This window comes from Dermacentor albipictus, chromosome 1 (genome assembly GCF_038994185.2).
Source record: "Dermacentor albipictus isolate Rhodes 1998 colony chromosome 1, USDA_Dalb.pri_finalv2, whole genome shotgun sequence".
NCBI lineage: Eukaryota > Metazoa > Arthropoda > Arachnida > Ixodida > Ixodidae > Dermacentor > Dermacentor albipictus.
In genome coordinates this window covers 40,900,077-40,926,649 of record NC_091821.1, presented here as the reverse complement: position 1 = coordinate 40,926,649, position 26,573 = coordinate 40,900,077, and the positions used below count along the sequence as shown (strand labels likewise).

The window sequence follows — 26,573 nt, the reverse complement described above, 5'->3', positions numbered from 1 at the left end:
ATGTTTTAAGCAAAAATTTGTGCAAATTTCGTAGACTTGGTCATTGGGCAATCATAAAAATATATTTATATTTTCCAAATCAAAATGATTGACCTGCTGTGCTCCAATTTGATCTGAAATCACTACCAAGACATTGAATGAGGAAAAGGCTGATCTTTACCACTACTATCTATGTAATTTCATTTTTTCAGCATTTTATATTTACATTTTTATTTTTATGTGAAAAGCATTACTTGGGTAACCTGTCTTGTTTTCTTGGGGCAGCATTGAAGCATTCCAGCTGTCCAGGAAATGCGGATGGTGCAGTTACATCAAGGATACAGCCACCGCTGTAACTCCTGTGTCTATGAGATGGATAAGCTGTGATCTGAAGTGCTCATGAGGATCCATGCAGGCCAGCGTGTGTTTGAATTCCATTTGTGCCCTCGGAGTTTCTCGCGAACGTTCAAGCTAAGGCAACACCTGCACACTCATACAGCCAAAAGGCCATTTCAGAGCCCTTTACGTTCTTAGAGCTTCTCACAAAGTCATTCTAAAGCAACACATGTGCATCCACAGAGGTGAGATGCCATTTCATTGTCATTTATGCGCTAGGAGCTTCACGGTGAAGTCTACATTGAAGGAAAACCCTCGCATTCACACAGGAGAGAAGCCATTTCAGTGCCCTTCGTGCCCTCAGAGCTTCTCACGAAAGAGTACTCTGAACCAATACATGCACACCCATACAGGCGAGAAGCCATTTTATTGCCCTTCGTGCCCTCAGAGATTTTCACAAAAGAGCCATCTGAACCCGCACCTGTGCACCCACACAGGCAAGAAGCCATTTCAATGCCCTTTAGGCCCTCAAAGCTTCTCACAAAAGTCGACATGGAAGGTTCACCTGCACTTCCACTAATGTGAGAGGCTGTTTGATAGCTGTTCATGTCCTGAGAACTACTTGTGGAAGTCTGCAATAAACCTACAGCCAAGCATCCACACAGGCGGGTGGCCATTTCAGTGCCCTACATGCCCTCAACAATCCTCAAAAGTCCTTACTGAAGGACCACGTGTGCATCTACTCAGCGAGAAGCCATGTCAGTGCTCCTTATGTACTCGGATGTACTCATGGAAGTTCGCACTGAACTTCACTTCCCCTAATGTGATAGGCTGTTCAGAGTCCTTCTTGTCCTTAGAACTTGTCGTGGAAGTCTGCACTGAACCGACACCCGCTCGTCCACACAAAGTCCGTAGTGAAGGATCACATGTGTACCACTCAGGGAGACACCATGTCAGTGCTCTTCATGTCCTCGGAGTTACTTGGAGAAATTCGCACTGAACTGACACATGCACAACCCACATAAGCAAGAGGCCGTTTCAGTGCAACTTCTACCGTAAAACCTTCGGACATAAAAGCCACCTCAATAGGCACCTCGCCACCACGAGTGCACCTGACACGTGCGGTGCAGCAGTGCTGAGTTGTGTGCCCTCCTCATTGTTCCTTCTTGCTTTTCATATTTTCCTTAGTTTTTTTCATGGAAGCTCAGCATATGTGTACACCTGTAGTTCTATACTACGATGAAATATTGTAAGTCTTCACTTTTCATTATTATTATATTTAAGCTCTTTGTTGCATACAAGCACTTCTTTCTGCATTGAAATGCTTAACTGCTCTTTACTAAATCAGTTGTGTGAATTTGTTTCAGTGCACTAATAAAATTTGGGATTGGGTTTCGATAATTATTGATATTTTAATACTTGCACTAATAGCATGTAATGTTTCATTTCATTCGCATTTATTGTGCTGAACACTTCAAGAGAATTTGAGTGGCTATTTACTATTGCTATGTAATGCAGTTAAAACGACCTTTTCTCAGGAATTGAAATTATGCACTTATGTGCTTTTTTGATTCCTACTGTGATTCAACTGGCTTCAGTGATACTAAATGCATTGACATGATTTTTTTTTTTGCTCGTAAAGATCCAGGCAGACCTTTGAGAACCTTGAAAATTGCTTCATAATAAAACATTGTTCTCGTGGATTGAAGGCCCATTAACTTTTATGCACCCTTAACCCTTTCAGTGTCGTTGTTTCCACACAGATAATATAGAAGAAATGATGGCTTATTTTCGATTACTTGTAAGGGAAAAACTGGCATGGATAATGGCACGTACATGTACTCTTAGTATGATCCTCACACTCTTGTTTTCATTTTCTATAACCTACTAAAAGAGATTGTTAAATGAGAAAAACAGTCATTCTAGATGCACTGCTTGACCAAGTGGTCGCTGCGGTTGGGTGCAAACAAAAAGGCAAGCAATGGAGATAAGCACAAGATCTAGTCCTCATCTTAACCGAATGTGTTTGCATGAGAGAGTCAGCTTAGCTTTCCTCAGCTGTCCAGTCAGGCTATTCATTCTGAACTCAAGTAAATGTTTCAAAAGCCAGCGATATGGGCATAGCTCACATTCCTCTCATGGGAAACTCAATGTGCAAAGTGCTGATAACATCAATATAAACTGGAAAACTGTGCGAATGCATTCACGAAGTGCCATGACTGCAGCAGTCCACATGCAGCCTACTCTGGCTCATGTGTAATATAAAAGAAGGGACAAGGTAATCTAGGTAGAACCTAAAAAACGTTTCACAGGGCATAGAAGACGTGCATAGCTTTCAGGTGTAAACTAGGGCGATGCAATTCACTAGTGCTGGTATGCGTTATCTCTGGTTGATGGGAGATGTTAGTATGGCCTTGCTGACCCCACCCTGTCCACCTCCTGGAGCCCTGCTGCTTGGTACAAGGAATATTTCATAAAAACTGTTCTGGAAAGACAGCCGCCTTCTCCTCCGGCTCCTGACTCTTCCAGTGCTCCACCTGAGCCAATGGAGGTAGGCTTTCTTGACACTGGGGAGCAGTGCCAGCTGAATCCCAATACCTTTCTGACCGGTGAGGTCAAGATCAGCTAGTATAAGTTGAAAATTGTCTCGATGGAATCATCCTCTTCTGAAACAATCTGTCAGCCCCTACAGCTCTGCTTCGCCTTATGGAAGTAGCGACTAGCCTATCAGCCTTAGTACCGAGAGCGCAGCATGCTGTTGAGCATGCCAAAAAGTCGGTCTGTGTGTAACTGCCCCACACACTCATGCAGCTTACTTTGAGTACCACCCAGACTTAAGGGGGGAAGCACCTTTTGAAAACCGAAAAATAGCGAAAAAATCGATTTTTGGAAAATCACATATTCGGGCAGTATGTCTTATAAACTACCATTTCTGGAAATATCGATGTCTAATTCATCGCGAAACTATTTAAAATAAAGTTTATTACGAGCCGCGGCAGCCCTCGAGCGGCGAGCGAGTGCTCAAAATACCTCTACTTGGCGTGAACGCCATTTCTTCACCGCTACCCCGAGCGCCGCCATTTTAGGTATTGTTCGTTTGTTCTTGACAAGACGTTCATTTGAGGGATCGCCAGTCGTTTGTGCGCAGGCGCTAGTAAGAGCGGGCGCGAAAGAGAAAATCTGGGGGCTTTTGCTCCATGAATATATGACTGTCTAGGCGCTACGGAGGAGGTTTCTAAGCTCGTGTTAAGCGTTTGTCCTCTAGATATGCTGGCATTGCGGAGTGCGGTCGAGTTTGTTTACGCTCGGCCGCTGGCTGCCCGCGCGGTGAGGCAACGGACGCCCCATTTGGTGATCGCTTTGTCTGAAGGGGCAAGGTTCTGACTGGTGTTGTAATGTCGGGGGTCGCTTTTATCGTCGCCACGATAGATTGGATTCTTTAAAAGCACTGCGCTCTAGGAGGGCACATGTAATTGGCAAACGGACGCCTCGGGAGAGCACTTGAGGTTATAATAAAGCAGGTGGTGCAGCCCTAGCAAAAAATCTGATAGGATAAACTGATAAAAATTCTATCAGCCTTTTTATATCGCATTATGAAGCGATACAACTGATACACTGATAAAATTCCTTTCAGTTCTATTCTGGACGTATCTGTGCTATTCTGCTTGTACAAGTCTACTAGTGTATTATTTTTATTAGTCCAAAATCATAAGAAAGGGGCTTACAGATGGAATAGTACACTGTGGTATAAAGTTTGTAAACAGGGATAAGGTGCCTCAGAAAAGCTGGCCAACGTTTCGATAGAAGGACCTATCTTCGTCAAAGGCGGCCTCGTCATCCTCGGCATGTTAGTTTTAAAGGGTTAGGCAGTGACGTCATGTGCGGGTGTTGTCACTGGCGGCTGGTTCTAAAGGGAGAGACTTCAGAGGTAATGAGCGCTGTCGTCCGACGGCTGTGAGCTTCGTTCCCAAGACGAGGGGACAAGAGCGGGAGAGTGGGAACGCGGGGAGAAAAGAAAAGAAAAGCAGAGAAAAAAACCAGGGACACCAAGAAGAAAAAAAAGGAAGAACAAGAAAGGAAAAAAATTAAAGACGGGGGCATCGGAGGGCGTTGGGGAGGCGAGAGGTTAGGGAGCATTCAGGGGTGTCGTTGACGGCATGGTTTTGTGGCATTAGAAGAGCCGGTCAGGCGGTCAGTGCGCGAGTAACACAAAAGACAACCAGCCGCCAGCGAAAAAACCAATCAAATGAGAGCAAGCTGGGAGTGTTTTCTATCAAACACAAATTCCTACACGCAGGAGGCAAAAGTTTGTATTGGTCTCAGAAGGCTCAAAGATCAGCAAATCCACCCGCTGCCTTGGAACACCAGGACAATGCCCTTGACATACACTCTGAACATGTATCGAGCTTCATACAGTACTCACAACCATTCCTTAAATACAAGCACATAGCATAACATAGCGTCACTGGATCGTAAAAGCCGACCGAATTAACCTCACAACCGTCCTTTTTTTAATATCGCCGAGCTGAGAGCTGCCTTGAGTACATGTAGGAACTCTGTACCAGAAACAGAGAGAACCATGTATGACATGATTAATAACCAACACACCGACAAACAGATGAGACTTCTGGCCCTTTTCAACTCTATTTTGGCTGCCGGATACTTTCCATCCACGTGGAAAGAAGCTATTGTATTCCCAATCTTGAAACAAGGTAAAGACCCATCCGATGTATCAAGTTACAGCCCAATATCACTTACAAGCTGCTTATGCAAACGCTTCAAAAAATAATAAATCATTGTCTTTTACATTTTCTTGAATTGAACAAAAATGATCGACCCTTATCAGTACGGTTTCATAGAGGGTCGCTCGACTGCCGACCACCTGATGTGAATTGAGGTAAACATTCGCTTCGCCTCTATCCATCCTCCTCCTCCTCTTCCCCCTCCCCCTCCTTTTCCTACGTTATGCCCACTGCAGGACCTAGGCCTCTCCCTTCGGGTGTTCGGGTGTTAAACGTTGCAAGGGTCAGTTTCCATTGGCGGCCTGTCCAGACCCAGAGATACTTAGCACCCTCTGCTGCATTACAGGTCTGACTGCCGCCTTGGTCAGGCACGTGCTCCACAGCTGCTGGGGACTGAGGGCCATTGGGTAATTGAGTGAGCCATTTGGAAGGGGGTGACCGAATACTGCAACAGGGAGGCCAATTCCTGTTCTGGTGAGGGAGTGTGCGTTTATCCATAAGCAGCTCTTTCTTTCCATGCTCTCCGATATGGACACAGCTTGGCGATATCAGATTTTACGAGACCTCTAAGAAATGTGTATTTGAGACAATATGCTTAACGTAATTGGAAGTTGCTTATCACAGGATACATTTCGTGTTAGAATTGGCAATCTAGGCCATTTATTCAAGAAACTGGGGTATTGCAAGGTGGGGTATTGAGCTGTACCCTTTTTATTGTAAAAATTAACTCCTTGTGCTCATGTATACTGCGAAGTATGTTTTATTCAGTATTGTAGGTGACATACAGTTAGGATTCATGTCCTCGAACCTCGCAATCTGTGAGTGACATCTTCAGCTTGGCTTGAACAAAGTGCGTAATAGGCAGAAGAAAATGGCTTTAAGCTAAATCCTCTTAAAAGCTCCCATGTCCTCTTCACACGAAAGAGAAGCTTATTTGCAGAGCCCAATGTAGAACTACACAAACAGCACATGCCATTTGCCGCAGAACACAAATTTCTAGGGATCATATTGGACTCATAGCTAACTTTCATCCCACATATACAGTATCTTAAGAACAAATGCGTTGGAATAATGAACATTGTTGAAATACTGTCACACACTAAGTAGGGTAGTGATTGGAAGTGCCTCATAAACCTCTACAAGAGCCTCACACATACACGATTGGACTACGGCGACATAGTACCAGTCTGCTATGCTAAGCACTCTGAAGATGCTGGATTCCGTCCACCACCTAGGCATCTGCCTGGCCCCAGCTAGGCGCCTTCAGGACAAGTCGTGCGGCAAGCCTCTACGTGGAGGCTAACAAGTGGTCACTCCACCTGCAACGTTCGTATTCAAGCTTCATGTACTTTTTGAAAGTAAATGCCAACTTTGAGCATCCCTCTTAGTCTAGCGTAAACAATATAAACAGCGCCACTCTTTCATAATCGACCAGCAGTGAGACAGCCTTTCTCCTTGCGTGTGGGGAGCCTCAGTGAAGAAATGGGTGTCCAACTGCTTGAGCAGAGCCTGATTGTTCCTGCGCAGCCGTTGCTACTGTAGCGATGGCAGGACATAGAATTATCACATCATTTGTAGATGTTGCAAAACACGCTCCAGAGGCACATATTCGAATGCATTTCCTTGAACTTCAGTCAAAATATTTATGCCAAGATTTTTCCACTGACGCATCTAAGTCTCATGCTGGCGTGTCTTACTCAGCACTTGGCTCATCCTCCTCCGAATGAGACATTCTGCATCTAGAAACGAATATCTTCACGGTTGAGGTGTATACATATGCAGTGTTGTCAGCTGTCAAACATATCAAGAAAAGAAAGATACAAAAAGTTATTATATTTACTGATTCCTTAAGTGCTGTAAGATCCATAATGTCGTTAACTAAAGATAAAATATTCTTTACTTGGTGATCTTTACTCACCTCTGTGTACGATGTATATCTCTAAGCAGCATATCACAATATGCTGGGCACCTGGCCATAGAAGTATTGAGGGCAATATGCTTCTAAACGAAACCGCCACAAGAATGGCTACAAAAGCCACCAATTTCTCTGTAGCTGTCCCTGCCATTAACTTGAAACCTTTCTTGCAGAAAAAGCTTAGGAGCATTCAACAATGCTATATGGGAAACTGAAACATCTAATAAACTGCACGTCATTAAACCACAGTTAGGGAATTGGCCAACCATATCAAAAATACGATGAACTGAGATCTTCATCAGTCGGCTTAGAATCAGCCACACGTATGGCACACACTCATACTTTCTTTTTTCACTTGGGTCGCCACACGGCATAACGTCATAATGGAGCTAAATATAAGCATGCAGGCCTGTTTCATAGAGTTACTGCAGCAGTGACTTATAAAATGTGTTGTCCATAATCCATATTTTATAGTTTCCAACTTGCTCACTGTTCAATTTCATACCTTTAAGAACAACTTTTGTGAATTGTCTTTGTTCCAGGGCATGTCCAAAGTAGTACTTGCTGACTGGTGATGAAACATCTGTGGTGAATATGGCAAGACATTGACTGTCCTTTATGTGCTGCTGGAATGTCGTGAATTAGAAGCTCACAGAAAAAAAAAACACTTCCTTTTACCACACAGTCAACAAGTTTCATTACATCTAACAATGTTTCTAGGCAACGACCCGCTCTTTGACAGTAAATTAACCTTAGTTTTTTTTTAAACGATGTTGATGTACTACATGTTATACACCCACGTGACATGTACCACAGCCTCTTATCAGACACAGGTGCTGCGAAAGTAGTATTTAGAGCACCTGCTTCCTGGTTCTTGCACTCAAGAACCCGGGTAAGGCATTAGTGCTACTTGCATACTCTCATATTTTTATCTTATGATCACTTTGCAACTTATATTTTATGGTGATAGCATACCTCACTTGGCATTGTCATATTTTTAGCGTATATATTTTATGCACTTACACAGCCGTAATTATTGAAGAATATGTCGGCTTCGTTCTGCTGCCTTGCCTGAACCACAGTTCCTTCTCCTAAAGCGCGTGAGTCAATAAAATTTGCGGCCTGGATATCGCAAGCTATGTAGCGTTAAAGGAGCCTACGGGCATTGCAATGGATATATGAGCCGTGTCTGTCCATAAATTTTGCGTAAAAGGAATGTCTGCAAATTCAACACGCCACGTTGTGTATGATGCCTCGCTAAACACTTAACATTCCCTTAGTATTTAGCTATGAGAGACATTGCATTTTACATGGAAAAAAAATCTTGGTAATTGGCGTCAGCATGTTATCCGTGTTAGAAAGACACTGCCCAGCGAAGCTGTCATCATGATTCTTATTACTCTGGTGTGTTGTTCTATTCAAATATGGCCATTCATTAATGCGTAAAAAAATAGTCAGGCGCTCATTTCTTATGAAAAAGTTTGCTGCTACTTTCATCACCCTCTGAAACAGGCCACCAAAAACGAATTGCTCGTGGCTGCTAACACGACGGCGCGTCGTGTAGAGTATTTACATAGTTAATTCACAAACACCATAGTAGCAATCACCTGAGAGAAAAGTTTCGTTGTTAAGATCGAGAGCCAATCAATTGAAAGTGATGAAATGTTTCATAGTGGCCCTCAGTAGCCTTTATCGACAATATGGCACACCCCTGATCACGTAACGTACGTAGCAATCGACTGTCGGTATGGAGAGGCACGCTGTCATCGCGAAACCCATCAGTTCACTACAACTTCGAATTGAAACCACAAAGCATTTTTTTACAGCGCCAACTGGAATGGCTAAAGTATTCTCGAGTTGCTACAGCGCAGCTTAGATTGCCTAGAAAAGGAAAATTCAAGCACCTTCTGTCTCAAAACGTCTTGATCCATCGTTCTTTAATTATACAAACGGATAACTATTCGCTTCATCGGTACATAAAAGAGAACCTTGCCAAACTGCAGGCTAAATAAAGTTTGCTCCAATCCAATCGCAAACATTCATAAAGAAGGCACCACAAGCCCTGCATATACTTTCACTTGATTTCTGACCCTCCACTGGGGAATTTTGATATCTTCAATATGTCCCATATACTACTAATGATTGACGCTTCGACTTCTTTCTGGCTGCAGCCATGTGGTCCAACAGGCATATTTTACTAAAAAAATTGGGCCGAGCAGCCAGTGTCAGTTCTTTCTCTCTTTCTGTCATTATTGTTTCCTCAGACACAGTCTAAGAGGGGGCCGAGGCTAAAAGCCACAGAGCACTTGACAAGAGCTCCGGCCCCCTTGTACAATATACACAGACAAAATACATCAACAAAGTTCAGTCAGACAGACATCATAGGTTCAGACAGTGGGCAATATTAAAGAAGGGGACTAGTCACTGCCCGAATATAAAGTCAGCAAATAATTGGTACAAAATATTTACATACGCAACATAATGTCTACAACATAAATACAGAACACAGCAATTCAGTTACCAGTCAGCACGTTCAACAACATCATTAATAGTCATGACACTCACCACAAAAACCAAGACACAGAACCCGAGCACAATTTCACAGCCGTGTATCGAAATTGCAGTAGCTGAGAGGAGCATGGCAAGGGAGAACAAAGCGCACTTTTTGAGGTAATTTACAATAATGAAAACATAATGTCACTGCTCACAAGAAACTTCCTACAGTATTTCTTAAATGTATGTACACCTTTATCAAAGTCTACTTGCATATCTTTTCTGTTTAGAGCATTGGTTATTTGAAAAGATAATGCTTGCCTTCTATAGTTGGTTCTAACTTGCGGCATTCTTCGTTTTGGGTTTCGGGTACTGTATGAACTTGAGCTGGGCACTGCGGAAGTATGTAACTTGAATTTATTGATCCATTGCACGTGGTCAGCCTTCAACATGTTATATTTGGTAAATAACGGCTGTGTTCTCAATAACTGCTTGTTGCCTTTAAAATTTTCCAGTATGCGCAAAATTTGCTTTTGTAACACATTAAGTTTGTAGGAGTTAGTAGCTGTTGTTGTTCCCCAAGTCAAGATTACATAGCTCATTCTAGAGTAAACCAGTAAATAGTATAGTGCCTGCTTTAAACGTTTGAGTATTAGATGTTGTACTTTGTAAATGCACCCAATGGTGCGAGACAGGCTTGATCTTAGTTTAATAACGTGAGTATTCCATGAGAGGTTGTGGTTAAAGCAGACACCTAAAAACATTTGTTCAGTAACCTGTTCCAGCAAGCGTCCTTCAAATGTAATGTTAATCGGGTAGCAGTCATGTTTATTAATTGGCTTAAAAATGACGTACTTTGTTTTATTTATATTTAGACTCAAGCAATTTCTTTGAAGCCATGCAGATAACTGCAATAAGTAGTCATTACCAGGCGTCTATAAACATTGCATGGTTTCTCCAGTGAAAAAAACATTAGTATCGCCTGCATACATTATTAATTGCGGGGATCCATGTATTGCTATAATATCATTTATATAGATAAGAAAGAGTAGGGGTTCGAGAATAGAGCCCTGGGGAACTTGTACTTCGAGTTTGCTTGAGGACCAATTGTTAACACGTACATATCGATAACGTTTCTCTAGATAACTCCGGATTATTACTTTTAATGCCACTCCTCTAATACCATACTTTTCTAATTTTCTTAACCAAATATTATGGTAAACAGTGTCGAAGGCTTTGCTGAAATCTATAAATAAGCCAAGAGTAAGCAATTTTTTTTCTATATTTTCAATTATCTTATCCTTTATGTCAACAAGAGCAATTTCTGCTGATTTGTTTGCTTGAAAGCCGTACTGAGCTTCTGTTATTATGAGAACAAAGAAAAACTGCGCAAAAAAAGAACAAGACAGAGAAAGAACCACACGACACAGGCGCAGACTAACAACTGGTTTAATGCTCCAATGCCTCTTTCCTACTAACAACAGAACGCATGCGCACCAGCCACAAAGACCAATGCCGCTATCATGTAGTCAAGCCTAGAAACGCCAACTCCTTGCGGTACAAATGTATGGAAGCCTCACTAACACATTTATTCGGCCCTAATCTCGCGATTTCTAAAGCTTCGATTACTTCACGCTCTTTCTTATCACTTGCGCGTCCGACGATCTTAGTCCTGCCGAAAAGTGGAGTACAAACTTTGCCGTCATGCCTGCAGGTCTGGCAATGCTTAGGAAGATGCTGTCCTCTAGAATCATCTAGGGAATTGGCATGTTCTAATAATCTAATATTAATGCAGCGGCCTGTTTGTCCAACGTACACGTTGCCACAACTCAGCGGAATCTCATAGATGACATTCGCTCTACAAGGCACAAACTTGTTCCTGTGGTTAGTGCTGCACTCGATTTTCTTTTTCCTATCAGGTCTAGCTAAATTGCACAGACTGGACAGCTTACAAGGTGCCCAAAAGAGAACCTGTATGCCGAATTTACCCGCGACCCTCTTCAGGCCGTGCGAGACCCTGTTTATTACGAGCCGCGGCATCCCTCGAGCGGCGAGCTAGTGCTCAAAATACCCCTACTTGGCGCGAGCGCCATTTCTTCACCGCTACCCTGAGCGCCGCCATTTTAGGTATTGTTCGTTTGTTCTTGACAAGACGTTCTTGGCAGGACTTCAACAGGGACTCGGCAACATCCCGGAGAAGGGCCAACGGCCCTGTTGAAGTCCTGCCGACCAAGTTCAAAGCCTCGTGGGGCGGATCCACAGGAGAGGAGGAAGTATGAAGTTATGCCCTATGTCCACAGGGTCTCGCACGGCCTGAAGAGGGTCGCGGATAAATTCGGCATACAGGTTCTCTTTTGGGCACCTTGTAAGCTGTCCAGTCTGTGCAATTTAGCTAGACCTGATAGGAAAAAGAAAATCGAGTGCAGCACTAACCACAGGAACAAGTTTGTGCCTTGTAGAGCGAATGTCATCTGTGAGATTCCGCTTAGTTGTGGCAACGTGTACGTTGGACAAACAGGCCGCTGCATTAATATTAGATTATTAGAACATGCCAATTCCCTAGATGATTCTAGAGGACACCATCTTCCTAAGCATTGCCAGACCTGCAGGCATGACGGCAAAGTTTGTACTCCACTTTTCGGCAGGACTAAAATCGTCGGACGCGCAAGTGATAAGAAAGAGTGTGAAGTAATCGAAGCTTTAGAAATCGCGAGATTATGGCCGGATAAATGTGTTAATGAGGCTTCCATACATTTGTACCGCAAGGAGTTGGCGTTTCTAGGCTTGACTACATGATAGCGGGATTGGTCTTTGTGGCTGGTGCGCATGCGTTCTGTTGTTGGTAGGAAAGAGGCATTGGAGCATTAAACCAGTTGTTAGTCTGCGCCTGTGTCGTGTGGTTCTTTCTCTGTCTTGTTCTTTTTTTGCGCAGTTTTTCTTTGTTCTCATAATGTCATACCAACTAGCCCCTCACCGTACGCTTCTAGACTTCTGTTATTACTCGGTCTTTATTAAAGAAACAGCTTAGCCTGTGATTGATGACGTATTCGACTACGTTTGAAAACACTGTCAGAACTGAAATGGGCCTGTAATTATTAATGTTGGTCTCACCACCGCCTTTGTAGACAGGTGTAACTTTTGCGATCTTCAATTCATCTGGAAAACCTCCGCTAAGAAGCATCTGATTTATCATATGCGATAATATGGTGCTTATCAAGCATACCACATGCTTAACAGGCAAAACATTTATCCCGTCGTCACCACAAGTGACTTGGTTTTTTAGATTTCCTATTATTGTTTCAATTTCATGAGACGTTGTAGGGGCAAGCATGATTGACTCCATCAAGCTATTTATACGTACGCAGTCACTGGAAGTGCCATGCCGTCCTGAATAAACACCCACTTTGACGAAATGCCGATTCATTGCTTCTACTAAATCGTTCCCAGTTAGAAGCACATTGTCAATGCAGATTTCCTTCTCACCACAGTCAGCTTGGTTTCTTGCTAATATGTTGTTTAGTAGTTCCCATGTCTTTTTGCTGTCATTTTGAATGTCCTGGAATTTAGTTTGGAAATAACCGGAATTCGCGTATTTTTGATCCGAGTTTAATTTGTTTCTCAGTTGTTTGAATTCATTCAGTACGCATGGGTCTCTGAGTTTAAGAAACTGGAAATTTTCGATTTTTCTCTTTTATTCTTCTGTACATCTCACTAGTCATCATCATCATCAGCCTGGTTACGCCCACTGCAGGGCAAAGGCCTCTCCCATACTTCTCCAACTACCCCGGTCATGTACTAATTGTGGCCATGTTTTCCCTGCAAACTTCTTTATCTCATCCGCCCACCTAACTTTCTGCAGCCCTCTGCTACGCTTCCCTTCCCTTGGAATCCATTCCGTAACCCTTAATGACCATCGGTTATCTTCCCACCTCATTACATGTCCTGCCCATGCGCATTTCTTTTTCTTGATTTCAACTAAGATGTCATTAACTCGCGTTTGTTCCCTCACCCAATCTGCTCTTTTCTTATCCCTTAACGTTACACACATCATTCTTCTTTCCATAGCTCGTTGCGTCGTCCTCAATTTAAGTAGAACCCTTTTCGTAAGCCTCCAGGTTTCTGCCCCGTAGGTGAGTACAGGTAAGACACAGCTATTATACACTTTTCTCTACTGAGGGATAATGGCAACCTGCTGTTCATGATCTGAGAATGCATGCCAAACGCACCACAGCCCATTCTTATTCTTCTGATTATTTCCGTCTCATGATCCGGATCCACCGTCACTACCTGCCCTAAGTAGATGTATTCCCTTACCACTTCCAGTGCCTCGGTACCTATTGTAAATTGCTGTTCTCTTCCGAGACTGTTAAACATTAGTTTTCTGCATATTAATTTTTAGACCCACTCTTCTGGTTTGCCTCTCCAGGTCTGTGAGCATGCATTGCAATTGGTCCCCTGAGTTACTAAGCAAGGCAATATCATCAGCGAATCGCAAGTTGCTAAGGTATTCTCCATCAACTTTTATCCTCAATTCACTAGTAACCCATGGCTTTCTAATCCGTTTACTTTTCTGGGCACTTTCTCGGAGTGGAAAGGCCAAATCGTAGCAATGCTGAAATTTCATCAAAAAGACCTGGTAAGCCAGTGTGGCGTTGCGTTGCTTGAACACATTATCCCAGTTCTCTACTGCTATATGGTTATGAAACGTCATCAAGGTTTCATCAGTTATTGCTCGATACAAAATTTTTTCTCGAGGAAAAACATAATTTTTCTCGGAAGGAAAGTCCAAGCAGAACACTGGCAAATGATCGCTGATGTCATATCTGCGAACACCAGCCGTAACATTTGCATCGTTTATGTTGGTGACACACACATCAAGACACGTGGCATTATCTACTGTGACCCTGGTTGGCAGTGATATCAGATTAGAACAGGCATAGGAATTTGGTATGGGATGAAAGTCTCTTGCGCATGGACTATTTGGCATGGTGTCTATATTGACGTCCCCAAGAAGCATAAATGATTTTGTTACAGTCTGTAAAGTGCGAAGAGCATTGTCGATGAAGTTGATAAATTCCATCGATTTGCCTGCGGGCGGTCTGTAGATCGCGCCAGCAGTGACGTTCGACAATTTGACAAACAGCCTTTCAATAACTTGATCGCATCTAGTCGGGTCGCTCAGCACTTCATACTGTACACTCTCCTTTATAAAAATTGCTATACCGCCACCCCTTTTTATATCCCTACTAAGGCTAACGCACTTGTAACCAGGAAGGGGCGGTACCGTGTTTGTGTGTGTTAGCCAAGTTTCTGTTAATACTATTGAAGAAAACTTAATGTTTAGGGACTGAAGAAGTATTTCTAGACTGTCCACTTTGTTTTTATGTTTCGCATGTTTATATGTATAACTGAAAATTGTCCGTTGTTTGACCTGTGCTTCTGATTTAAAGTTTGGCAATCGTAGTACCGGCAAACATTTTGTCCTGCCATCATTTTTCTGAAGTTTTTCTACTGTGCACCATTATCCTTAGTTTATGTTCTCCAGATCAGACTGTTTAGCAATTCTGATAGCAACCAAGCCTTCGTCTTTTCGAGCAAGAATTTTCCCTCCAGAGCACCACACGAATTTCCATCCTGCAGAATTTTTCTTGGCGATCGCAGCCCCCAGAAGCCTTTTGTTTAAAATGGTCAAATGTTCATTCACATATACCGGAGAAGCTTCTCCTCCGTAGTCAAGATCTTTCGTAATTATCCTTTGTTTTTTGCTTTTTTGCAGGATCACATTTCGCTTGGTACGCTGGACAAAACGAACCACTATGTTTTTCTCCTCCGAGTTGTGTACAGGGACGCGATGACAAACGTCAATATCTGTGTCAACGATTGACTCACCCAAGAAGACGCCAATTTTCTTAACGACCTCTGTAGCATCTCTTTCTGTTGGCACACCCTTGATTTCCAGGTTGTTAGATCTCTGATGCTGTTCCAGCTCTTCGACTCTGTTGCTCAATTTGCGGTTCTCGGCTGCAAGTTCTTCATTTCTTTTCACTAACCCTTGAAATTCTTTTCGCAATTCCTTCAACTCTTGCTTAAATCATTTACACCGTCACATGTATCACTGCAGAATTTCACACTTTCTTTCTAAGCCCTAGGTCAGCTCGAAGTTCGCGCTTCAAGTCATCAAGGGCCTTAAAAAAATATATTTGGCGTCCTTAGTCATAACTAGGTCGAAAGCGGGCAGCTAAGACGAGTAAGGTAAGGATACAAGGACAGCGCACAGTAGGCTCTCGTTCAAAGAGAAACAAGACGATACTAGGGGCGCACGTTGTGTTCGGCAACAGTGCAAGGATAGTAAGGATTTGTTTGAGGATAGCAAGTAGCCTCCCCTGCAGTGTAACAGGAAAAGATTAAGTCCGTGTTCCCTGTGCACTGTCGCCGAACTGATTCGTCATGTATATTCCTCAAGCAAAGAGCACCAGTAAATTTCTCAATTGAGTTGAACGTGTATCATGGAAAAGGGAAAATATATTGGTATATTCCTATTTGTATTCTGTAAATAGCTGCAAGCCTGTTATTTGCAATCATTAATAATCATACTAAATTAGAATTCCACACTTACATGCAGTACAACAGAACCCGACAGACTCGGCACAAACGCGACAAAACAATTTTAATGCGTCAGTGCAGAACCAACACATACAAGCTGTTCTTCTTTCCTAGAACGATAGCAGACTGAAACAAGTTACCGTACAATGTGGCCTCCTTATCATCACCCGATGCATTTTTTTCAGCAGTCAGTTCTAGCCAATAACCTTTGTGTGCTCAGTTTTTTGGATTTGAATGTAACGCGTTTGCGTCTTGTTTTGTTTGTTCCCGATTTGCTTCGCAGTAACCTTACTGTGTGCCTGTGTGGTTAGCTCTTGTAACTGTTACTGTTTTTTTTTTGGTGGACCATTATTATGCAAAACGTCATGTACCCACTCCTGCCCTGGCTACCAAAAGGCGGCCGGCAGTATTGAATAAATAAAAAATAAATAGATTAACTTTACTTCAAATTTTCACCGCTTAACATAAACAGGTGAAGAACCGCCTAATGTTGACAAGCAGTTAAAGAAGGAAGTGGTGCTTGTAGAATGTAAACTGCAGTATTAGTTAAGCCCCCGTGTTACTGCCGAGCGTTTCTGTGAAGAACTGCAAAAATTCGATATTGTACCATGAACTACTCGTCGTGAGCAAACCTGTTTTAGCGGATTAAAATCAATGTAACTGTTGTAGAAGTCATATATAGCCAGCGTTTGTGACATACTTGTTGCACCGCGGCAGCAGGTATGGCAACATAACTGGTTTCTTATATGCTATGTTTTTGCGATTGTCCATCTGCACATGAAAAACCCGCAATGGGCTTGTCTGCGTGCACTCCTTCGGCTGGCACTGTAGCGTTGCCTTTAAGAGCTGCATTTTTGTCTAAGAAATTAGCTCTTTGAATAAATGTTCGCAAATGAAGACGTCGTAAAAATATATTTGAGACGACCACCATAACTATACAAGCAGAGAGAACGAGGGCGAACAAACGAAAACACCGCAGAAAGCGCCCGGACAACGCTCGAACTGTAGCAGACGACAGGCGCGAGTCCGTGCCCTGATGTCAAGCGAGTGTAACGCGAGTGGCGCTCGCAGCGCCCCTGTAGTAATAGAGCAATCGAAGGCAGAAGGCAGGGAAGCAATGTCACGTGATCCAACTTTCCTTTCCATGCAGAGAGCTGTCAGCTGCAGTCAGTGCCAGTGGTTAGTGTGCTTTCGCGCGATTTTTTGAAGTCTGAGCTCTGAGCAGTCAAGCGGCAATGTGTGGGAGGACAGCGTGGTATGTATAACTTTCTGCGTTGGAATGCATTGAATGCAGTACCTGATAGTCTACTGTTTAATCTTGCGTCCGAGCGGCTACGGTCGGACAACCAAATGCTGCGTTGGTTGTCGGCTGCGTTTCGTGCGCGAAAACGCACATATCTTGCACTGCAGGCTTTCCTACAATTATATTAGTAAAATTGTACCCTGTTTCTTGAAAGCAGTGTAGTGCCGTAGCGTTTAAACTTAGATTTCGATTTTAATATCTGGCGGTTCAATGTGAACTGTTGGCTCGTCACTTCTGCCCGAAGGTAAACCGAACGATAAGCACGTTCCACGCTTAGTTAAAATAAATACAGAAATCGCTATATGAGGATATTGGCTGGGAATTGTTCGTGTATTTGTTGAGGACTGTTAAATATCGTGTTTTATAACTTCTGCACTGAGCTATGCGGCGCCAATGTACAAAGTGGTGGAACGAACGCGTTCGCGCGTTCCAGACGATAATTCTGCCTTAGAGCTGTGTATTGTCCGCGCATTTTTTCTTTAGTAGTGTTAAAGATGATGTTTTATAACGCTGTTCGGAAAGTTCTGCGGCGCAAGCGCACAATTTAACGGAGCATGCCGCGTCTCAGCTCAACTTTTTTTATTCGGGCAACTAGAAGCAGAAGTATTGGTGAATTATTTGCTGTGGCCAGCAGTGCTGCTTTATTTTGAAATGAAAGTGATTGAGCTGCTGGCACCTTCCAGTCTTAATTTGGCTTTGTAGACACCCTAATAATGAAAATCAAGCTCATTTAACAGCATAGAGCTTTTATAGGCACATGTTTAGTAAGCGATCTGACGTGCCTCTCCATATAAATGCTCTTTGGCACATAGAGTGAGCTTAAGACATGTCATGTTGTCGTTGCGAGTTCTGGATGGCCGAGTTATTTCCGCACATATGTCCAAACCTTTTCAATGGTACGTTCCAAATGATGGTCATGCTGTACGTCTTGGAACTACTACGTTGCTTTATCTTTGGAGACGATTATGTGGTTGCTCAACAACTGCTGGAAAAGAAAATTAGATAACCAGCTGGCAGTATTGTTTCATTTAGTTCGCATTTGTGCAGAAGCATTCAACATGTCAGATTCTCTTCTGGCGCTTAATGTGCACGTTTGGCTACTTGCACTAGCTTTCTACGGTGTTGAGAACTGCAGCAGTATATATATGTCTGTACCACTCTATACGACTTGTGAAGTGCTAGTGCTTACCAAGGAGTGTTTCCTAGTTTTATGTTGATCCAATCCACGTTGCCCTTTGAAGTGATAGGGAAATGGTTACAGCCTTGCAGCCTGCCACTCAGCACTTGCTTTTTTCCTTTTTACAACCTTCACTTTTCCTTTGTTTCTGAGCCCAGAAGCTTTTCACTGCACGATCATGTTGGTTGGCTAGGTGCTTTGCTATTTTCACAAGTGATGCTGTGACTATCCTGAGGGCAAAGCTATGAATAAGCACATAATGAGGTTAGGGGCATGCAAGCCTGTGTCATCACTAGACTGCCAGGTTGTTGTGCTGCAAGTATTACCTTGCGTACTTTCAATGTTTAGATATCAGCCTCAATTACTTTTAAGGCTGTTTGTGACACATCATATCTTGAAAAATAAAAAATATATACATGCAGTCTAGGTTGGGTTACATTTATTGTGTGTACAAATGACATTTGAGAAAGAAACAAGCACCATAGGTTTTGTAGTCATGATTGAGAGAACATGTTACAGTAGTAACTATATGGTTAGTAACTACAGAAGTAGTGATTTTTAAAATTAATTTATAATATAGAACAGCAGCATTCCCAATTGAATTCTTGCGATTCCAGTGGGCGAGAAATCAAACCTGATCTATAGTAAACTACGAAACCAGAAAAATTAGTTTTAGTGAACAATGACGGCCTGATTAAACCTCCTTACCTAAATGACATGCCTTATTGAAGCGATTGTCAAGCTAGCTATACGTGTAAGCTACTGGTGTACCACCTGTGTTTGCGGTGGAATTGGGGCAATTTCACATTTCTTAAGACTCCACTGGTTTACAGCAAAGCTGTCTATGGCTAGGATCCTGCGATTTCTTATTGGCGTAGCATCAACAGAAAACTATCATCATCTATAGCTCATACCACCAAATGCAATGGCTCATACTTTTGTAAGGCAGAGGCTAAAAGCATTCGGCAAAGTGAACAGTGCATACATTCTTTGGAATCGTGCATACAACATACAGAACAGCATATGCTTCAATAAAGAACCAACTCAAAAGCACGGACTTGCGTAACTATACTTTTGTATGCGAAAGAATAACCCGCCTAGCAACTGATTTGTGTTGTGACAGAAGGCCTCATAAGTGAGGACTCCTGAAGAGCAGGATCCATATGAGCCGTGGCAAATTTCTTTTCTCTCTGTGCCTAACTCTTTGTAGCTGCACATAGTAGCCAAGTCGCAGGCCATTGAAGGGTCTTAGGCTAATAATTAGATAAAGTGCTTGTGAATGTCGCCACATGAATAATTTCAACCTATGTTGCAATTGGTAATCATTCTAGTCGTCGTACACAGCTTCGCTGTCCGACCACCCTCGCAGCATAGATTGGAGACCATTTTTTTTTTATTTGCGCTGTTGCAGCTTCTTTGGGGCTGAACTGGGTGATAAAAGTATGAAAAGTGAGGTCTCTTTTGCAGCTGTAACTGATGCTTCTACATTTTTGTAATTAGAAAAAATTGATGGCTAATGAACAGTTCTGTGGGTGTTTTAGGCAATTTCATCGGCAGGAGTCACTCTAAGTGTTTGGAGTGACAACTGCAGCAAAAAAGCTTTTGTTGTGAAAATTTTGCTCACTTCTTAGCAGTTTCTTACAGACAGGGGTTTAGTGCATTTTATGTACTGGGAGATTAAACATTGTCACTTCACAAGGTTGTGTTGAGGTTCTCTAAAAAAAAAACCATCAGAGCCACCTTCCAGAAAAAGAGTGGCTACCCTTCATTTTTGCTTCTCTTGTAATGATATCCCACTTTCTCAGGACTGGAACTTGGCTGGCAGGCATGCACTTTTCAGCGGTGAAAATGTGTGCGTTGCATGTTTGTGCTTTACTGCTCAAAAATACAAAAAATTAATGTGCAGATTATATGCTGTGGCTTGCAACAAATAGCCGTTCTGTTTATAATTTCTAAAAGTGCATCATGCAATGCTGCTATAGCTGATAGGGTTTAATGCATTGCTTTTACATTATTTCAGTTCTCTATCAAAGGAGTGCTTAAGTTATGCTTGCCAGTACAAGGATAGGACTGGAAACTACAAGTGTCCTGAGTGGCGAGATCTCAACCAGGCAGGCACTTATGAGCCGTCCTACAACATGCCACCTAAAAGCTACTGGTATGTGAACATGCTTAAGTTCATATTTGTGAAAGTATGAAAGCTTGTGCAAAAAATGGTGGAAAAATGCACCTTTGGTGTTACTGGCAAATGAGAGTGCCAGTGCTCTCTGGCCATTCAGAACATGCTCAGGTGCACCTTGAAGTCTTCGATGTTGTCTGTCCTGTTATTATAAGCAGTTTTAAGTTTAATTTTGCTGGGTTGCTCACAAATACCTTTTACTCCACCATCACCAGGACATGCTGCCTTTTTCTTTGTCATACACAAATATTGACGTCTCATCTTATGAAATAATACACGCAACACAAAAAATAGTAAATGTATTGGAGCATGCATCTGCTGCACCTTTTTAGCGAGGGCAGTTTTCAAGAGGAGAGCTTCTTTGAATTGCAAGGGTGTCTGAAGTTCTGAAATTTCCAATGCATGGATGTCCTGAGCGTGAGAAAGACACCTTGGCAGCAGCAGTGTTTTACCGACATTTGTTTTTTGTCAAAAGCCTTAATGAAGAGAGATAGGAAAAGACATGTTGTGAGTGAACTCAGTAACTGCACTGTCCTCCCATGTAATGCTGCACAAGGATTGGTTTTTAGGGGTTGTCTGGCATTTTATTTTCGTGTAGTGTCCCCGCAAACCAGGAAATTCTACATATGAGTGTATAATAAAAGCTCGTTAATTTGACACCTGTTAATTCGGAAATTCAGATAATTCAGATGGCTCTATTGGTCCCGGCCAAAGTGCATGTTAGTCTATGGGACCAAACCTTCGTTAATTCGTCAGAATTCAGCCGCGCACCACTTAATTCGGACAAATGCTGACAGCTGCTGCAACAAGAAAGTGTGGTAAAGCAGTGCTGGAACCACTGGAGTGAAACCGAAAGCTGAGAGGCATCGCCATCGTTATCAATTAATGGGGGCGATCGCAGCGTCACTGAATGTCTGTGTCTTCTTTCTTCGCTCCACGGCGCCTTCGACACCATTTTCCCTTGTGTTGTCAAGTCGGCATCATCTCTGCTTGCGGAGTTTTCTTTTTTCGTTGTGACCGTGTTTTGCATGCCACCACCATTGTGCGTTGCAGTGATGGCAACGTCGGCACAGCGGCAGAAGTACGAAGCCAAGAACTTGGCGACTAAGGTGGAAATTTTGCAGGCTTTGAAGAACGGCGAATCGCAACAGCACATTATGACCAAGTACAACGTGAAGCGGAGCACATTGGGAATGTACGGAAAAAATGAACAACAGATTCTTCAAGCCTTCGAAAGCGAGAAGTTTCATGCATCAAGAAAGCGGTTGTGAACCGCAGCTCATCCCCAGCTCGAAGAAGCTTTGCTCCAGTGGGTTACTGACTGTCGCAACGCGCATCTGCCTTTGAGCAGACCTTTCATCACGGCACAAGGTGAGAAGTACGCTGCAATGATGAACATTGAATCGTTCAGAGCTTCAGAAGGGTGGTTCGCGAGGTTTCAGAAGCGACACGAACTCGTCTTCAGAAGTGTGTGCGGCGAAAAGGCCTGTGTTGATGAAAGCGTGACCACCCAGTGGAAAAATGTGAAGCTGCTTGAGCACATCGCCGCATATGAACCAAGTGACGTGTTCAATGTAGACGAAACTGCTCTATTTTTCAGAGCTCTGCCCGACAGGACGGTGACTTTCAAAGGGGACCCGTGCATTGGTGGCAAGAAGTGCAAGCGAAGGATAACTGTGCTTGGCGCCAACATGACTGACACGGAGTGCTTGCCACTTGTCATTGGGAAGGCGCTTAAGCCACGTTGTTTTAAAAACATCAAAAGCCTTCCTGTTGAGTACAGAGTGAACAGGAAGGCTTGGATGACCTCGGACATTTTTCGAGGCTGGCTGCAGCAGTTAGATCGGCACTTCACATCTAAGAACTGCAAAATAATTATGGTTGTTGACAACTGCAGTGCACATAACTGTACAGTCAAACTGAAGAGCATCAAGGCAGTTCTTTAGCCGCCCAAAACTACATGTGCCCTTCAGCCCATGGACCAGGGTATCATTCACTACGTGAAGTCGAAGTACCGAAAGCACCTGCTACAGCGAATGATCTTATGCTCAGAAGTTGGAAAGCTGTATGAAGTGGACTTACTCGGCGCAGTGTACATCATTGCCCACGTGTGGAAAAATACACCTCCACAAGTCATCGCCAACTGTTTTCATCACAGCGGTTTTGTGAGGCCTGAGCATGCGGCAATAGCCGACGAGGTATCGGTCGAGTCCACCCATGATGATTGCCTGACCTTCGATGCCGTTCTTCCCACAAATGTGGCCCTTCAGGACTACACTGCGATTGATGATTGTGTCGCCACGACTGGTCTCATGACCAATGAAGAAATTATTAATGATGTCACGGGCACCCGAGAAGACCATGATTCAGACGAAGAGTCATGCGAGGAGATGCAGCCGCGACCTTATCACTCCTCACGAGAAGTCACGGAGGCGCTTTTGATATTGGGGGACGTTTGCAGAGCACTTCCAACAGTTTGCGGGCTGTTGGCCACTTGGAAGAGTTAAAAAAATAATTGTGAATGTCAGCTGGAATCAGTGCGAAAAAGCAGACGACTATTGAGTAATACTTGTTGGGGGGCTAGTTGGTGCATGTTTCCAGAAGAGGGTTATAGCGCCGAAAAAACACACCCTCTTCCAGACGACTATTGCGAAATACTTCAGTAAATAAAGGTATGCTTCTCCAACTTGATTTTAATATTGTTTTTCCTGTTCATTCATTAATTCGGCATTAGGATAATTCGGACATTCTTCCTGGTCCCGTGAGATCTGAATTAACGAGCTTTTACTACCAATAATATGTTCCTTGTATAGATGTGTTTATCTGTTTTGTACAGAATCAAAATTGAATGGCCATGCAATACTTTGTGAGGTTTGTGTGGATGGTAAATAAACCATGCCAGCTGTTAGGTGCTGCTCTCATGAACAGCTGTGCAAAATTAGTGAGCTATTACAAGCGTCTAGATACTCAACAAGGAGCCTACACTACCACTTTTACTAATGTTCTTTCTTGCAGCTTTATGGACAGGCCATCGGTGAGATCATGCAGCCAGAGGCCAGCATCTGTGATGCACCACAGCAACTTAGTCCCACGAGGCCAACGGCCGGGACTGCAACTATTGTGTACAGCTATTGGTTCTCACCTTGGCGCTCTTGCTCAGCACACTAGCCAATATATTCTAGGCACTATGGTGCTACCTGCTGGGGCCACCATTTTTCGTGTTGCCAACTTTAAAAATACTTCCGCCAACATTTCAAATCTTTCGCAGTCATATTTGTGACCAAAAAAATGGAACTAGATGCGTGGATGCATTCGGATGGTCTCTGGTGAGATGAATTGGTGCTTTTTACCGTAGACTGACCCAGCCTGTCCATGGTAGTCGGTGAGCAAAATGTGTAGGCGTGCCTTGCTTGTCTACGAGAGGTTAAGGGTTTCCCTGTCAGTGGCTTTCTGTATATTTTTTTCCCCGTTGCAAACTGATCAACATTCCTTCCGAGTAGGTTGTTAAGCGAATATGTCAAAAGATTTCCTGCAAGTTATTCGTCATCTTGGCTCACCATTTTGTTGTTTACATTGCAAAAGGAAGCAAGTGTAGCTTACTGAGCCTGACCGAAGACTTTTCATTGCTTTTGCAGTCCTGTGCTGCTTGATAACCACCAGCTGAGGGTAGAGATGCCCTCGGAGCCTGTCTTGACAGCCATGCGATGGGGCCTGATCCCAAATTGGTACCCAGGTGATCCACAGGACTTCAGCATTAGCACGATTAATTGCCGCATCGAAGGTGCTACAAGCCGAAATTGCTATAAACCAGCAATAGCAGCAGGGCGTCGTTGCATCGTCGTTGCTGAAGGGTCCGTTTCAATACCATTTTGTAATATCAAATGGCGAGCTTTGTTCTTGTGTGTGGAAAGGATTGCCCTCTTCTCCCGCTGTCCTCTTCTCTTATTGTGGCTAGCACGAGGTCGCAGAATTGAATCTCGGCCACGGCAGCCGCATTTCGATGGGGGTGAAATGCAGAAACACCCGTGGTGCTTAGATTTAGGTGCATGTTAAAGAACCCCAGGTGGTCGAAATTTCCGGAGTCCTCCACTACGGCGTGCCTCATAATCAGAAAGTGTTCTTAGCACGTAAAACCCCATAATTTAATTTTTTTTCCCATTGCAGCTGTAGAAGAGCGCCCCAGCGCCAACACAGATGTTGTAGTTAACGGTTCTGTTTTCTACAGAAATGTGCAATGAAACAGCAAACACTACCTCAATTTCCTCACTGCTCAAAATGTAGGCCTTCAAGCACATCATTCCCTTAATAAAGCTAATAGTTTTATAGAATTGTTTGGCTATTAGCTTGCATTAGCAATCAGCTTCGATGGTTTCTGCACAATTTTTTAGCTAAACAGAACTTGTACCAAAGCACTCTTTGGGGCATTACTGAGCTTATTGCTGATATCCCTAAAATGTACACAATGCTTTCTGCCACTTATAGCGCTGACCTATTGGGACAAAACAGAGGATAACAAAGGAACTTGAAAGACTTGAAAGGAAGCATTTGAAGGGACCATGGCACCAAACTTTTGAGCTCGAACTATGCATTGCATGTTAAACTGTACACATCCCACAGCAAGCTGCCAAATTTGAGTGCACTTGGTTGGTAGAAAATCTGCATTTGAATATTTTTACATTGCATTTGAAACATACAACAGTCTGACAGCATTAACTGGTGACGAAAGGAAATATCACTCCCAGAAAGGACTCCCTCGGAGTAATGGAAGTCAATATCGAAGCCCATGTTTTGTGTACTGCAAGCACGGAAAGCAATTGGCAAAAGTTGGAAATGTGTCATGGTTGCCCTGCATTATTTTATTCTTGCATGTGCGTCTCGGTGGTCTGCTACTAATTTTTATTGCATGAGTGAGGGAATTGTAGGCACAATTCAACGGCGGCATTCTTGTTGTGCCAGTGTATCCGAAAACGTCCAATGTGGTCTGGAATTGTTCTGGAGGAGATGACTTGGCAGGGGCCCCTCATTTCCCAACATCACACAGTCGAGCCAAAAATGGTGGTTGCTGTCAGTGCTTAGAGGCAGTGATTTCAAATTGAAATTACCAAGTTAAAATGTGTGCTGAGAGCCCAGTTCTTTTGTGTGTACAACCATATTGAGCCCTCTACTACAAGTGAAATGATAAACTTAGAATAGTTGGACGACCATGCCATGGCCCCTTTAAGACTGTGCAATGGGTGATAGAAGGGAAGAATATTCACTTAACATTGAGACAGGATGGTGGTTGATGATGATAGTGATGGTTGATGATGAATGATGGTTGATTAAGGAAGAATTGGGTGAAGCTGATACTCTTGAGAATTGGACATCATGTACAACGTAAAAAAGATGCAAAGAAAAGTAGGGATGACACGAGTGCAGCGTCTCTTGACACCATGGGTTTGATCCCAGCCATGGTGGCTGTATTCCATTTGTGTATTCTGCATTGGGTGCACATTAAATTTAATTATTTTTTTTTAAAGTGCAATCTCCTGCCTACTATTCTTTGCGTCTTTATTGCACTCTACATTATGAACGTATTCCAATTTTCCCAGCACTCTACACTTGTTAAGAAGCAAAGTTCCGTAGGATGTGTAATGTATAGAGCTTTGTCCTGCAGTGGAGTTAAATAGCCTGATGATGATGATCGAGTGTTGCCTTTCTTTTTTGCACAACAGGAAGTAACATGCATAAAAAGAGACCTTGCATGAGAATATTTGACAGGACAGTGTGATGTTTCTGCAGAATCTCCAGCAAACTGTTGAATGTGCTGTAGCCCCATTATTCAGCTTCCCAGTCCAAATATTGCC

General features: G+C 43.1%; 1 protein-coding gene across 1 annotated transcript in view; it reads left to right on the top strand.

Moving 5' to 3' along the window:
* The first annotated feature begins 17,183 nt into the window (after positions 1–17,183).
* The window catches only part of LOC139054881 (abasic site processing protein HMCES-like), a 45,702-nt gene continuing 36,312 nt past the window's right edge, over positions 17,184–26,573 (top strand). Inside the window, exons 1-3 of the mRNA XM_070532563.1 lie at positions 17,184–17,323; positions 20,569–20,706; positions 24,363–24,578. Of these exons, the coding sequence (XP_070388664.1) occupies positions 17,304–17,323; positions 20,569–20,706; positions 24,363–24,578 (374 nt within the window). The 5' untranslated portion in view covers positions 17,184–17,303. The remainder of the gene's footprint in view (positions 17,324–20,568; positions 20,707–24,362; positions 24,579–26,573) is intronic.